At 38.7% G+C, this 15,967-nt stretch overlaps 1 protein-coding gene across 2 annotated transcripts in view; it reads left to right on the top strand.

The window, feature by feature from the left end:
- mical2b (microtubule associated monooxygenase, calponin and LIM domain containing 2b) overlaps positions 1-15,967 on the top strand; it is an 87,120-nt gene that overhangs the window by 11,996 nt on the left and 59,157 nt on the right. For both annotated transcript variants that reach the window (XM_059335011.1, XM_059335010.1), the window contains exon 2: positions 14,903-15,291. In XM_059335011.1, the coding sequence (XP_059190994.1) occupies positions 15,028-15,291 (264 nt within the window). In that variant the 5' untranslated portion in view covers positions 14,903-15,027. The remainder of the gene's footprint in view (positions 1-14,902; positions 15,292-15,967) is intronic.

Genomic DNA, 15,967 nt, shown 5'->3' with positions numbered 1-15,967 from the left:
CAGACTGGGCTGACACATAGAGACAGACAATCATGCTCTCATACACACCTACGGGCAATTTAGAGTCACCAATTCAACCTTGGCTGCATGTTTTTGTACTGTGGGAGGAAGTTGGAGTACCCGGTGAGAACCCACGCTGACACGGAGAGAAGATGCAAACTCCACACAGAAGAGCTGCAGGCCGGAGTCGAACCGGCAACCCTATTACCACTGTGTAGCCCTTGTTTATTTCAGTGTTTACATTTTTCACCAACAACTTTCCAACCAATTATTAGAAATAAAACTTCAAGTATATTTCCAGCCCTCTACCTTCACACACGCCCCTCAGAATATCTTGGTCCGTTAACATTTATGCACTGTGAAAGAAAACCAGACTAAATGCAAAACGGACTAAAAGTATCAATTTCACTCTGATTCGGACTAAGCAAACAGACCTGGGTTATGAAAGCTAAACCTAACTACTGTATGACAGTTCCTTGTTTATAGCTTTCTTTAAACCTGCAAGTCAGGGTTAGAGTTGGGGTTAGGGTTAGAGGGACAGATTTCCCAATAATTTCAAAAGCAAATCTCTCAGTCCAGATCCAGTCATTGGATCTGTGATGCAGCAGACTTCTCTGTGCTGAGTTTCTGAGTAGGAGGCAGCAGGTCCACACAGCTCTCTGACATTCCAGCTGTTCACATTTCCTGTTTTCAGAAGAAATCACTGCTGCTGGAGCTAATCAGCATCACATTCAGGAGCACCGTGTCTACTTGCCAAGTATGCACTCTCTGCGGTCAGATTTAAATTCCATACATTTCAAAACTAAAGAATCTGCAATGGTGTTCTCTGGACCTAACACTCCTGGTGTGGAACCCTCTCCACAAGCCTTATGCCTCTCATCTGTATGCGTCACTCTGTGTTTTTCCTCTCTCTTGGCATCCCGTCTGTCTGGGCAGGAACTTGTTGACTCAGCTTTGATCCCTCTCTCAGACATTCACACACACACGCAAACACACGCACGCACACATCCACAGGCCATCGACTTTACACAACTAAAGTTCTGTTAAGTAATTGACTGATCAAAGAACATCTTGTGACCAACACAGGGCCCTAATTAAAGTCTTTCTGCACAGTGCCATGTTGCTTATGTTGGAGAATATGAAACGATATCAATGTTTTTTTGTGTTAAGACTCTTTATGGCTGTGATAAAAGAATACATTCCCTGAGTGTCTGTCTGTCAGTGATCTTTGTCAGCTGTTTTAGAGTGAAGTACATGTCCAGTTTCATATTGCAGTGTAGGGCTGGACGATATGGACCAAAAGTCATATCCCGATATATTTAGGCTGGATATCGATATATATCCTCATATTTTTATAGCAAAGTGAGAGCAAATTTTCAGTCAAAGCCAAATATGACATATCACAAGTAGTTTTATTGAAACCATTTATTTAAGAGAACATAAATAATGTAAAACAGGAGTACCTTTAAAAAAAAAAAAAAAAAAAATCAAAGCTCCATTAAGTGCACGTTTAAATAAAAAAATATACTAAATAGAAATAGCCTATGAAATTAAATAGGCCAAACTTTTTCTGAAATAACTATATTTATATGAGAAAAGAATAACGAACATTACAAAAGAAGTAAATATGACAAACCCTAGTAAGGGCAGCATTTATATGTAAAGAAAGGGGGGGAAAAAAAGAACTATATTGATATGTGCAATATGGTCTAATTCCATATCACATTAAAAAATATATCGATATATCGCCCAGCCCTATTGCAGTGTATGTGTGTGTGTGATTGTTGGATTGTTATACAATGGTGAAAAAATGCAAAAATTGTCGGACGCACATCACTTGAATTCTGAGCAATACTGTCGTACCGTCTCACCTTTTGTTTCATTTTGATTCCTTACTGTGATGGCCAATTTGTATGAAATATAAATTTGTCGTCTTTTTCCGATTCTAACATTTGTGGAGGTCACCAATTTGGAGTTGAAATTGGTCTTGATCAGTATCGTGCCTGCTCGGTTTTATGAACACTGTTTCTGGATAATGTGAAAGACTTGTGATCATGGTTTCATAGCTCGCTTTCACATATAAAATGTGGCGGACTCAGTGCAATTTAGTGGTGAAATTGCAACATTGTTGCATTTTTCATTTGGTTTGGTTCGCTTTCACACTGTGCTTTATCAAGCACACCAAGCATTGTAAACAAATGTCACATTGACCTTGTCCTTCGTCTATTGGGCAGAATATATTTTCCTTCTCATCCCCAGAGCTACCACTTTTTCAATGCAAGTCGTGGACTATAAGGTATTGTTGCCGTAGTTTGTTTGTTGTGCAACTGATAAGCCACCATTCTGTTGATAAATAATTTGAAGACTTTGTGGTTTTTGTGTGTAGACACAAGCAACTGTGATCATCTGACCATATTTCTTTTCATGTCTGTCCACAAGCCTGCTACTACCTGGTCTGGTGTTGACCAAATTCAACCCAGAATGCACTGTGTGTTGGTTCGCTTCCTTCCTTTGGTTCCAACTGTGTTCTCACCTGCAGCGGACCGAACTCTGGTGCACTTGGTAGCGAAACGAGACCCCCATTTTTTAAACGCAGCAGAGTTTGTTTCAAGCGGACCAAACGGCTCAGGAGTGAATGCCCCTTTATAGCGAAGTGACACCACCGTGTCCTGCTACATTCATGGCTGGAAAGTGGAAAGTGTCAGCCAAACCCTAAACGGGGGAAGTGCTCACTCACACAAGCCGGCTGCATCCATTCATACTTATTTTGGAATGAAGTGTTGAAATGGACACATTAGTCAAAGTGTAGGAATGTGATGAAGACACAGAGAGATGAACTGCCTGTGTTGCAGCTCTTTGGCAAGGATTCACAGAAAGACAAACGAAAGCCAAAAGATAATTCTATTGTTTGAAATATTTCCTGTTTTGAGCAGGGAAGCAGTCCAGACTCGAGCACTGTTCCATTCCTGTTTCATATTGAGCTGATGGACCCAGTTCCTCAAAGTCAAAAACGGAGTGTGGGTCATTTGAGATCATTATGACTGTATCTAACTCAAAGTAGATGTAATCTTTACCTTCTATTATCTTATTGACACTGGCCACCTTTTCTAGTATGCAGAGAATATATTGACAGGCTATGTGTTGTGAAATGAGGTGATTTTGTGTGTTTATTGAGAATGAAGCGTCTCTTTGTCTGTCACCCAGTGACACATTTCTCTTGCTCTACTTGTCACCTGTACGCTCCAGTTCCTTGTACTTCAGGCGCTCCGGTAACTTGATTCCATATGGTGTAATGTTAGAAATATTATCTTCAACTCTCCAACGTGACTTACGTGACTTCTGACTTCCTGGAAGACTTGGAGCTTACGATAAAATCTACTTTGAGTTCTTGGACACTTGGCATCAGATAATGTGTTTCCTCTGTAAAATGCAGGATTCAGATTTCTGCGATTCTAGGTTGGAGAGGTCTTTTGGCTTTTGGGTGTCATACAGGCTTTCTCACTTTGACCACAGCTGATGGCGAGCTGTTTAATGATTCCGCTGCACCAGCTTTTCTTGAAGATGACTTAGTTTTCTGTTTTTGATCCAAACTTCTATTTCCTGTGAATAGTGATTTCTTCAAAGCGTAGCTCTTTCTTCCACTGGGCCCAGACTTCATGTAAAGACCCACTCATGGTATTGGCCTAAATTCCACATTATACATGGAAGCTATCGTGGTGGATTGATCTATTTGAGTTATTGAGAATTGAGTTATTTATATGTGCAGAACTCATGCACTGTGATGAAATCGTTGTGCATTCATGTAGTACCATGGATTCATTTTGCATCTGAAATAATCATGTAAGACGTTTTTCATTCTGTTTGTGATTGAGTTGGAGCATTTACATTAACAGTTAGAGGTGGGGAAAAAATATATACAGCATAGTATAGCAACATTTTGTGCGGCCGGAGGCCATAGCTGACTTTTAGTAATATACTGAAGATGCTGGTATCATATGAAACTAGATTTCAGGAATCTATAGGTGCCATGTGTGTGTCAGGAAGTTGTCAAAATAACGCTGCAATGTTAGGCTTTTTTAATGTTTCATTCAAATAAATTCAGAGGCGTGAAGTTTAAAGTTGAGGAAAGTTTGAGAAAATGCTGCAGTTGTTGTCGGTTCAGTTCAGTTTGACTGAATACTTTGTTGGTCAGTCTGTGGGTTTGACTTTCATTGTGGAGAAATAAAATGACTGAAGTGAGATGAATAGACTGAGAATTTTCTCTTATTTGACAAAACAATTCTTGATTGGATTTAATTTTGTGGACACAAAATGCAGTTAAACAGTTAATTCCCAATATATTGTATCTCAATACTCACCATATAAAAAAAGGCAAACTGACCACCTTCTTTTCAAATCACTCAGAAATAAAACAATCGCAGCTTTTAGATCTGCCAAAGCGAACTATTTCCTGACGCTCATCCAAACAGCCAAAGGAAATAGTAAACTACTTTGGAAACAGATCGACAATCTCTCTGGAAAGCCGATTAAGAGCAACAATAATTTACAGTTAAACAACGATGGCGTCCTGGTCACGGACAGCATCGCAATTGCAAACTCCTTCAACTCTCACTTCCTAAATATTTGCCCTGTGTCTGACAAACACGCCCCCATACCGCCCCTCAGTTTCCACTCACCACCTTTCATTCTAAAACATATTACACAGTTGGAGGTTCTGAATCATATCACTTCCCTCTCAAACTCGAAAGCAAAGGATATTTACGGCATTGACGCCAATCTTGTCAAACGTAACAAACTTGCATTTGTACTCCCCCTAGCGTCCCTCATCAACAACTCCATTGAACACAACACTTTTCCTGATTCATTAAAGAAAAGCATTGTCACCCCCATACACAAGGCTGGGAATCCACAAGATGTGAATAACTATAGACCAATCAGTATTCTACCAGTCTTCTCCAAAGTGATAGAAAAAACTGTAGCAAAACAAATAACCAACTATCTGGAAAATTAACAACTTCTCCACCCGCTACAATTTGGGTTTAGGCCTAAATATTCCACAGAAACAGCCTGCTGCCACCTAGTTGAATCCATTAAGATGCACCTAGATAATGGCGACAAAGTAGGAGCGGTTTTCCTCGACCTTCGAAAGGCGTTCGATACTGTTAATCACAACAAACTTATAGAAAAATTAAAATTATTCAATCTCTCCAGCAACACGAGCGACTGGCTTGCCTCTTATCTAAAAAATCGCACCCAATGTGTGAGCATTAACAATTACCGGTCTGATCAAGGCAATTGCCTCATGGGAGTGCCCCAGGGGTCAACTCTGGCCCCCCTTTTGTTCAGTATGTATATTAATGATCTCCCGAGCATCTGCCCCAACATCATGACGCAGATGTACGCAGATGACACGGTCCTCCTTACTCATGACAAAAATGTAGCCGAAATTAATAAAACGCTTAACAGCGCTCTGAGCAAAATCGCATGCTGGCTTGAATCCAACCATCTCGCTCTAAACGTGAAAAAAACAATGGCTGTTCTGTTCTCAATCAGAGCATTCCCACACAATCAAAATCTCTTCCTAACAGTAAATAACGAGCCAATTCAAAATGTTACTGAAACAAAGTACCTAGGCCTTATTATCGACAATCACTTAAAATTCGAAAAACAGGCCAAAACCCTCTCACACAAATTAAAACGAACGCTAAACACGTTTAAACAGATAAGAGACTCTCTCCCTCTAGAAGCCGCAAAAACATTCTACAGCGCACTCATCATCTCCCGAATCTCATACTGCCTCACAACCTGGGGCTTCGCGACCAACAACGCGGTTATCAAAATTACATCCCTGCACAAAAGAGCCCTGAAAATATTAGATAAAAAAAATCCTATGCACCACCACTGTAAGATACTCGAAAAACACAATCTACTCTCCTTCCAAAACATATTTGAACTAGCTAACCTCACCCTGATTTACAAAATTTTAAACAATGCAGCCCCTGGACCACTAGATAAATTCTTCAACAAAACCCGCAATAATCTAAGAAGCGGCACTCTGGGAAACTGCGCCTTACCCGCCAAAAATACCACCTTCGGCCAGAACTCGCTCTCTTTCGCAGGCCCAAAACTCTGGAATAATCTGCCACAGTATGTTAAAACTATGAGTCTTGCCAGCTTCTCGGATGCAATCAAACAGCTTCTGATAGGAAACCAATTATGCCGGCACTAGAATCCGTCAGAGCACCCCCCGCTAGCCACGGATAGTGGAGACAACATAACTTGTTGAAAGGCCACAGTTGCACTGACGCCACCAACGTACTTACCTTGATGAGGCCGGTACAACTCTCGACAAGGTATTTTAACATATTTTAACTAAGTTTTAACCAAGGCCCTCGCACGGCAGGAGTGCAAGTTAGTCTTTTAAATAGACAATTATTTTAACCAGGCCCCAATTGTCCATAACTAGGATAGTTTAATCAGGACAAAACACCATTAGAAAAAAAATAATGATAATATGTTTATATATATATATATATATGTATTCAGCTGTGTGTATACATGTGTATATATGTACTCTACGGACAGCCGGGTGAAATATAGCAATTCTGCTAAACCTGTTATGTACAACCATCTTCGCATATCTCATGTTCCATGTTGAAATGTCTAATGGCTCTGTACTGTCTGTCCTAAAATAAAATTCATTCATTCATTCATTCATTCATTCATTCATTCATTCATTCATTCATTCATTCATTCATTCATTCATATAGCAAAATGCTTAAAATCGCAATAATATTGTATTGTGACTCAAGTATCTGTATACAATCATATTGTGGGGCCTCTGCTGATTCACACCTGTATTGACCATGTTTCATTCACTTTTATTTTGTTGTGATATCACATTAGAAAGCTGAATTGAAACATCAGAATTCAATCAAACCTACTCAAATTTTGTTTTTGCTTGAGTTGGTATTTGCCTTTGTCTGGAAAAGAGTTGAGACTGTAAATTGGGAATGTAAACTCCTGTAAACATTAGCTGTTTTCACTGTCGCCACCTTCCCAGATAATATATGAGCTGGCCTTTGTATAGCATAAAACATGGGCATCTTTTGCTGACGCAAACAATTAAAATGCGACCTGTTGGACCTTCCTGAATACCTCCCTTTTTTTTCGTGTTGTTGAGTCATCTTAGCTTTAGAAATCCAAGGCCACTTTTGTTTTGATTTCAGTTTGCATCCTCCACCTCTTCTACTCTGTTTACTGGCAGATTACAGTCTGAATAGCCTGCAGTGCCAACTCCTGATGAAACTACACTGAGGCTTAGGCCCTGTTTAGATGGAGACGACCTGGACAGAAAACGCAGAAGTGGCGTTGTGTTCTTAATTTTAGACAAGCGTCTTTAGGGTGAAATCTGTGTGCAAATGGTGACGTAAACTCTGTGAAATTTGATGTAGTATGCACGCCAGGTGGCTCGGTGGTACTGTGAAGCACAACACCACCAAGAGCTACGCATGCGTAGACACTCCCCGTCTCTTCTACCACTCTTTCTAGTAGCATCAAATAGAATAGAAATGGAAAAATTGAGCATACTTTTGCGTCTTCAACCCTTTAGACGGAAATGCAATGATGGAGCGTTATTAAGATTTCCACTCTGTGGGGTGGTTTGATTTTTTTGGTGATTTTAAGCCCCAAAAAGCTGTTGCCGTCTAAATGAGAGACGCATCCGATAAAATATTTTGTCGTTTTCACCGGAGAGCGTTTTCGTGTAAACAGGCCCTTAGTTTGGAAATGTAGCTTAATCTGTTTTTGTTTGTTGGTTCATTGACAATTGAATGGAAACATGGCTAATGCCATCAAAGACAGTGAACATGATTCAACAAGCATTCTGCATTTCACAAACATATCTGATAATTAAATACTTTTAAAGTTTACTGTCTAGATCCTTCTGGTATTGGACATGTTCTTTTGCTTCAGCTCTTATGACACCATATTTCTTTCTTCCAGTTGGGGCAAACATTTCTGTGTAAGTGGATGGGCAGGTGCACTGATCTGAGGACTGACCTTAACACCTAACAGGACGATATCCTTGACGTACATACATATACCCTTAAGTGCTGTTTGTATCCTGTTACTTTTGAAAGGTTCTTGTATAGCAGGTTAAACCTCCATTACAGACACTTAAAACGATTGAAATAGTTGACTTTATTAACAAGTCGTCCGTTAAGTGTTCAGAAATAGATATGTATTATATAAATGCTCAGCGTTAATAGGTGTGCATGAGTGACCGAAATAGGCCTCTATGTATAGTGCACCCTAGGGTCCTATGGAGTCATGAATAGGAAGCTGTAAGTTGGAAAAAGACATGATGTGTAGTCACTCATTGGATCATGACAGTCATGAATCACACTGTGCACACTGGCTGACAGTTACTAAACAAATGTTTCAAATGTTCTTATACATATTCGTTGAATGGCCATTTTAACTATATTACAGTAGAATGAACTAATAATAATAGTTTAATATGAGAAATTCCTTGTTTACACACACACACACACACACACACACATTTTAATTAATTAATTAATTGGTCTATTCATCTATTTATTGATCTATCTACTTTTTTATTTATTCTTTGTTGCACTTTTTTCTCTTTGCACTGAATGGAATCCCATTTTGTTGTACTTTGTATAATAACATTAACGATTCTGAAAAGCAGATTGGAAGAGAAAGATTTCTTCCAGCTGATGACTTTGAAAGAAATCGGCAAAAAAAGCAGTATGTCAGTACAAATACTCAGTTACACTGTAAATATGGAAAGCAATTTAGCTAAAGTGTGTCCTCTGTAAATAGCAAAATGTACAGAAGTAATTGAAATTTTAATTTAAGATTTTTTGCAATACAAATTTAACCCTCCTGTTATGTTTGTTTCTCAGGAACAGGAATAATGTTCATGGGTCAGTTTGACCAGGGGAATGTTTAATTATCCAAAAGTGTGAGAAAGTAAAAAATCCCACTAAACATTGTTTATATTTCATTAATAACTCCATTACTACCATCTCAATCAATATTTATTGCAGTGGTGTTCTTTACCCCTCATAGATCATGGTTTAATGAGGATAATTCACTTGTTTTTCATAAAAAAATGCATGTTAAAACTTTTTCTATGTACATTGGAAAGACCTGCATATAAAGAGCAATGGTTTTACATGACGTTGATTTAAATAATAATAATACATTTAAAAAATTACATTTTAAACTTTTTCTTTTTATGAAAAAATACTTTTAACAATTTTTTTTTTGATTTTTAAACTTTGAAATGGGTCAATTTGACCTGCAACATAACAGGAGGGTTAAGAGTATGCATCTGAAAGGGACCACATGAATAAACTCGTAGTGATAGTATATAATATAATATTTCTGGTAATGATTAGCAGTCACCAAGCCCATTAATCTACCAGTCAGATCATCGTTCCTGTGCGAACATTTAATAAATGACCTGAGAACATTCAGTGGAAAACAGACAACTCTTTCTCCCTGAAAACATGCCTAGAGATGTAAACCCCACAACCTCCCACACACACACACACACACACACACACACACTAATTTGGAAAGAGATACTGATTTAACCACTTCCTGTAACAAGACTCCCAGAATGCACCCTACCAGATGTGGTTATAAACAGTCCAGCTTCTAGAGATCGTGATCTTTCCCATAGCTTTCTCGCTGTGTGTATATCAGAGCACACTTTACTGTATTTTCCTCTTGACCTGATGGGTCATGGGGAGTTGCAGTACATCATGTCTGGTCCTCAGAGCGAGACACAAGTAGGGCAGTCGGTCTCTGAGCTGATATCAGGATGTTGTTGGATGAATTTTCGAGCTGACATGAAAGAATGATTAGAAGTTGCCCAATTGAATCTAATTCCTGAAGACATATTTTCTCTCATGGGTGGCCAGACTTACCTGATTAGCAACCTCTTTTTTAAATTTTTATAATTTTGTTCTTTCTTGCTCAATTTCTTCGTCTACTATTTACTGACGGATTAGCCAGCAGCAACACATTACACTGCCATCTTCTGACCAAAGTATGTTTATGCAGCTTTGTTTATTCGCTCTAAAAGGAAACGTTCCTAATTCGCATTTTCTTTAATGTCACATTTTAAAATGTTGCTTCAAAATTCTATTCGACTTGAATGGAAACACAGCTAATATTTGGCTGAAATTGAACTGTGGTGCCAGTATTGTAATTGGTGTGTTTGTGTCTGAACACAGTAAGTGCGTTTACATGCACAGTTTAATCAAGCTATGCTTAAAATTCAATTTTGGCGTCTAATCGGACTTCTGTCCTTGTCCCAGTTTACATGCAACTAAGAAAATCGAATAACTGACAGGAAGGTTTCCTCCTCCTCAACACTAGGTGGCGATATGCGTTGTTTCAGCGGGTTAATACGGCCCCCTTTCTGGTTGAGCTATTACATTGGATGCTGTTGGAGGGTTACAACAGTCGCCTGTCTTCGGTTCGACACTTCGTGCCGTCGCTACTTACCCGCTACAGCAACCGGCTTCCTTGGATGTTTTTGTTCCAGGGTCATGTACGGAGCATGCGCACATGCGTCGTCTTGTCATACATGCTGGTAAAAATCCTATTCCAATCGAAATTATCTGGGTGCCTGAATCGGAGTTGGAGAACTCAGACATTAGTTGGATTAACACTTTTACATGCACTTCAATTGTCCAGTTATAGTCGGATTAAGGCAATAATTTGTTTCCCGTCATGTAAACGTGTAACACCTGTAACACCAAGTCATGTGCAGCAAGTCGAGCCCTAGACCCCATAAATGGTATTCGAGACGGTCCTAGTTAGTTCAAAAAACTGTTTCCCATGGTTCTCTGTGCTTTAGAGATACGGACAACATCAAAAAGGATGAATAATCTCGGACAGTGGTTGTTTTGCTGAGGCAGTCTTGAGTAAATTATTATCCTCCACAAGCTAAACCCATTAATTCACTGGCATTCTCTCTGAAGCACATATGTCAGCCTAAGGTCTGAGGTGAAGCCCAGGTTTTAGTTGGAAAACAAGGAACAAAGCTTTGGAAAGTTTTTTATCCGAGCAGAGCATGAAAGTTCTGAGGGTTTCAAGTTGTGTGTGTATGTGTGTGTGTTTGGAGGGTGTAATTGTAATACTGTCTACTGCCAAACTGTTAGGTAGCAGATATCTGAGACTCCCTTTGGGCCTCTCAAGGAATTAAAGGGAAAGTTTGTGCTTCTTGGGGAGTCGTGTGTGTGTGTGTGTGTGTTAGACGACTGGCACAAACCAAAGGGCCAGCCAGGTGCTGTCCTTGTGCACAGTCACTCCCTTGCCATGACGCACACATGCTTAAATACAGAGTACATCCAGTTTTCAGGTGATTTTGTTTCAGGCCTGTTGGAGTGTGTGTGTAACACAGTATCTTTCTCCCAACTCCTCCAGGACAGCAGATTCCATAGCTGTAATAGTGAGAATAATGCTTTGAGGGTTCCAGCAATTGGGATCTGATACTTCACTTTGACAGAGATGTTATCCACCACGCTTGGCATCAGCCTTAGATAACTTGAGAGTCTGTTGTTGGGTAGAATTTGAGATAGAGTAGATAGGAATAGAAATAGAGTTAATCCATTGGTTCATGTTGGGTAAAGAATTTACAGCCAGACAGATAAGGGATTTTTTAAAACCGATTCCGATTTTTTTTTAGAGGGGAAAAAAATCAGTTGTAACCGATATGGTGGCCAATATAGTACTTTTTTTAAGCTGTGATGAAAATAAACCTTTTTTATGTGGATTGTTCAGCAGTTTTGCACAAATATTTCTATGCAAAGGGACTCAAAAAGCTATATTCTCAAACAAACATTTTTATTGTATAGTATTGTAATGTATTGATTTTTTTAGAAATGATAACTGAGAAAGTAAAGAATAAATACATATCAATACCATATGTTCAGTCAGTCAATTACTGACCATTTAAGTAAATAATAAATACAAATAAATAAATAGCAAATAAAATGAATGAATAAATACCTACTACCTGCTCAGCACTAAACAGCAGTCACATTTAGAGACTTGCTGTTGAACAGAGTGGAGCTTTAGGCAGCTAAACAGTCAGATATTATTATAGAGAATATTGTACTTACAGATGCATCTCAATAAATCAGAATATAGGGCTGGGCGTTATATCGATATAAAAGATATATCGATATATTTTTAAAAAGTGATATGGAATTAGAACATATCACACATCGATATAGTTCAAATAATTTTTCTTTCTTTATATATAGATGCTGCCCTTACTAGGGTTTGTCATATTTACTTCTTTTGTAATGTTCATTATTCTTTTCTCATATAAATATATTTATTTCAGAAAAAGATTTATTTCATAGGCTATTTTTTATTAAGATATTTTTTTTATTAAAATGTGCACTTTATGGAGCTTTGATTAAAAAAAAAAAAAAAGGTATACAGTGTTATACAGTATTTATGTTCACTTAAATAAACGGTTTCATTAAAACTACTTGTGACAAGTCCTATTTGGCTTTGACTTTGACTGAACATTTGCTCTCCGTTTGACTTTTGGTCCATATCAACCAGCCCTATAAGAATATCATAGAAAGTTTATTTATGTCAGTAATTCAATTCAAAAAGTGGAAATAACACATATCGATCCATTACACACAGAAACATTTCATGTCTTAATTTTTTTAATTTCTTATTATGATTAATTAATTAATTAATTAATTAATTATTATGATTATGGCTTAAATTTAATAAAGATCTAAAATTCAGTGTCTCAAATTTTATTTTATTATTATTATTTTTTTTTTACAAAAGTCCAATTTTAAAAAGTATGTTTAATCTGGAAATGTTGGCCTTGGAAAAGTATGCCCAACTACTGGAAATGGATTTTCTCATAATATCCTAATTTATTGAGATGCACCTGTACATTCATCAGGTGGCCAACATGACTCCAACTGAATAATCGCGTTGCTCCTTAACTGGTGGACGTGTAAATAAGCAACTGTTTGCTAACAGTTTGCCATATCAGCTTAAAAGGTCACTGTTGTGTTCACAACTTGTTTCAGCTGCCCTGAGGGTGGCTAATTTGTTTCCGGGTTTAAGGATATGACGTGCTTTGGCTCCAACACAAGAGGCCAGTGGATTTGTGAGAGAGGGAGGAGAAAAAACTGTTTGAAAACTGGAATACATAATGAAAGTGAAGAAATTCCAAAACTCCAAATTTCAAAACACTGAACATCAGATGTTCTTGGTCTTTCGAATAAGATTAGATCACCGAAAGACCCAGTAATCAGGAGATTTCTCATACCCCAGGACTCTCATGATGTGATGTTCTCCTGATAGTGGGTCATTTCTTCTGCATCTTGTGCTTCACCAAGTTGCAGCTTGCATGTGATGTGACTGTGACTGTTTTGTCTGTGTTCCTGCAGCCACCGTGTTTGCACTTCTCCCATGACTGCTCAGCTGAACCCCTCCAAGCTCGCTCTCTGTCATAATCCTATCAGGCATTCAGTGGAGTTGGAGGGGGGAAAATATCTTTGTTGTAGAGAAAAATATGTGCAGCTTAATTAATGACTGTTTGAACTTTGCAGGGTTGTTGATGTTGTGGCTGTAACTGTCCAGGGATGTATGGTCATAGCAGTGTGTGTCCCTGGCCACTTCATATAGAATGCAGTACATGACTCTGGCTATATGAGGCAACACAATGACCTCTGTAGTTTATTTTTGGTGTGAGCTGCAGACATTCTTTACATTCGGAATGTGACTTCTCCATTATATGCTTTTAAAGTTTTCCACTACATTACGTATGTCCATGTGTATGGCAAAGGATAATGAACGTCATCAGTATTCCTGTAAGGTTAATTCAGTCTGAGGCAAAAGTAAAAACTGATTTTATTACAGCGTAAGAAGTTGTGCCCTGATTTGTCTGGTATTAAAGTTTGGTAGATCTTTGGTTTTGCCAGTCCGGTCTGATGTATGAGCTTAAACCTGTGGATTTTATGTCAAGCGGCTGAACCAGCTTTTGTCATTCTGACATACTTTTGCAAAGTAAAAAGTAGCCTATCAGCAGCCTGTGCCAAAGTTCAACTTCTATTACAACAGTAACAAGCCACATGACAACATAATACCAGAGGCCCCACAATACAATTTTATCCCGATACTTGAGTCACCATATGATATTTTTGCGATTTTAAGCATTTTGCAAGATGTTGGGTATTATGATACAATATATTGCAATTTAACTGTTTAACTGCATCTTGTGTGCACAAAATAAAATTCAATCCAGAATTGTTTTGTCAAATAAAAGAAAATTCTCAGTCTATTCATCTCACTTCAGTCTTTTTATTTCTCCACATTGAGAGCCAAACCCACAGACTGACCAACAAAGTATTCAGTCAAACTGAACAAACATGTATAAACACGACAACTCTCATTAACGGGCTCTCTCAGTCTTATTATGTTACACTTGGGAGAAGCTGATGAGTGTGGAACCTAGTGGTACAATTTGGTATCACGGTCCGGTCTGATGTTTGGCTTATTATCAAACCGGTTTGAACATTTTTACACCAGCCCACCCATCTGGTATCTAATTTGCTGAATTTGCAAAAAAACAGACTGGTCCTGTCTAGTTTACTGATTAGTAAACTATCTGAAATGTCACTCTCACATATCTGTTAGAAATGTATACTTATCCATCAGTGGTGTTTCAAACTACAGCCACAACCACAAATGTCTGCATAATGTGATTCAAGCTAATGTAATGTTATTTGGTCAATAGTTTAAATGCAATTCAACACGTTTTGTAAGTTTCATTAATGCTGTATTTTTCTTTATCTGCTTCTCTTCTAACTAGCTCAGCATGACGGCAAACAGCACACCATAGGAGTCCCGTACTGACAGTGTGGAAGGAGGAACAGGAAAAGGAAGCAGGAGAGGGAAGAAGAGTGAGAGACTGGACACTTTTTACCATCAGAGCAGATGGGTGAGACGGAGGATGAGCGTACAGCGCAGGCCAGCGTGCTCTTTGAGAACTTTGTCCAGGCGTCTACATGTAAAGGGACTCTGCAGGCCTTCAGCATCCTCTGCCGGCAGCTGGAGCTGGATCCTCTGGACTACAGCAACTTCTACAGCTCACTGAAAGCTGCAATCAGCACCTGGAAGGTCAAGGCCCTGTTTACCAAACTGGATAAAAGGGCACAGCACAAGGTCTACAACCACAATAAAGTCTGCCAGGGCACCAGGGTAAGAGACACACTCACTGGAGAGGACCACTTGTGGATTTCGGGCTAATTATAAACATGGAAAACTAGTTTGTTCAAGTATCTTAGCAGGCTTTCAACAATCAGAGGGTACTCATGCATGTCTGCCATGAGGAAATATTTAAGCTGTGATCGCACATGAATGCATGAACATTTTTAAACAGGACAGCATGACAAGGTAAAAGGCGTTGTTGTGACCTTTTGTCACAGTGACTACTCACTGCACTAGCTGGGAAGCTAACAGCTAACATGCCAGTCAGCCATACAAGCTTTCAGAGCTCCTCTCTGTCTTCTCTGCACTGTGCTTTAAAAATTATAATAATAACCAAAATATACATAGAACCAAATAGTGCCAAATATGTCTTTATAGATAAAGGTGTTCTAGTAATTCTGTAATGAAATCATTGTGTTGCTTTTATCTGCTTCAAAATAAAAGCCTCACACTGGTTTACTGGTGAAAGAAACTCACCTGAACGTGTAAAAAGGACCTAGCCACTGTGATGTCACTCAATGGTTTGTGGACTACCACAAGAAGTGACCATATTTGGACAAGAGGGTGGAGCTTATTTATCATCCAGCTAGCTTGGTTAATAGATGGAAATATGAACAGCTGACTCCTCAGTGTCTTCTAGTACAACCCAACCCTGAACAAGACTTTC

The sequence above is a fragment of the Centropristis striata genome, chromosome 6, assembly GCF_030273125.1.
Source record: "Centropristis striata isolate RG_2023a ecotype Rhode Island chromosome 6, C.striata_1.0, whole genome shotgun sequence".
In the NCBI taxonomy this organism is placed as follows: domain Eukaryota; kingdom Metazoa; phylum Chordata; class Actinopteri; order Perciformes; family Serranidae; genus Centropristis; species Centropristis striata.
The sequence above is the reverse complement of the archived record's forward strand: the minus strand, read 5'-3'. Positions and strand labels throughout refer to the sequence as shown.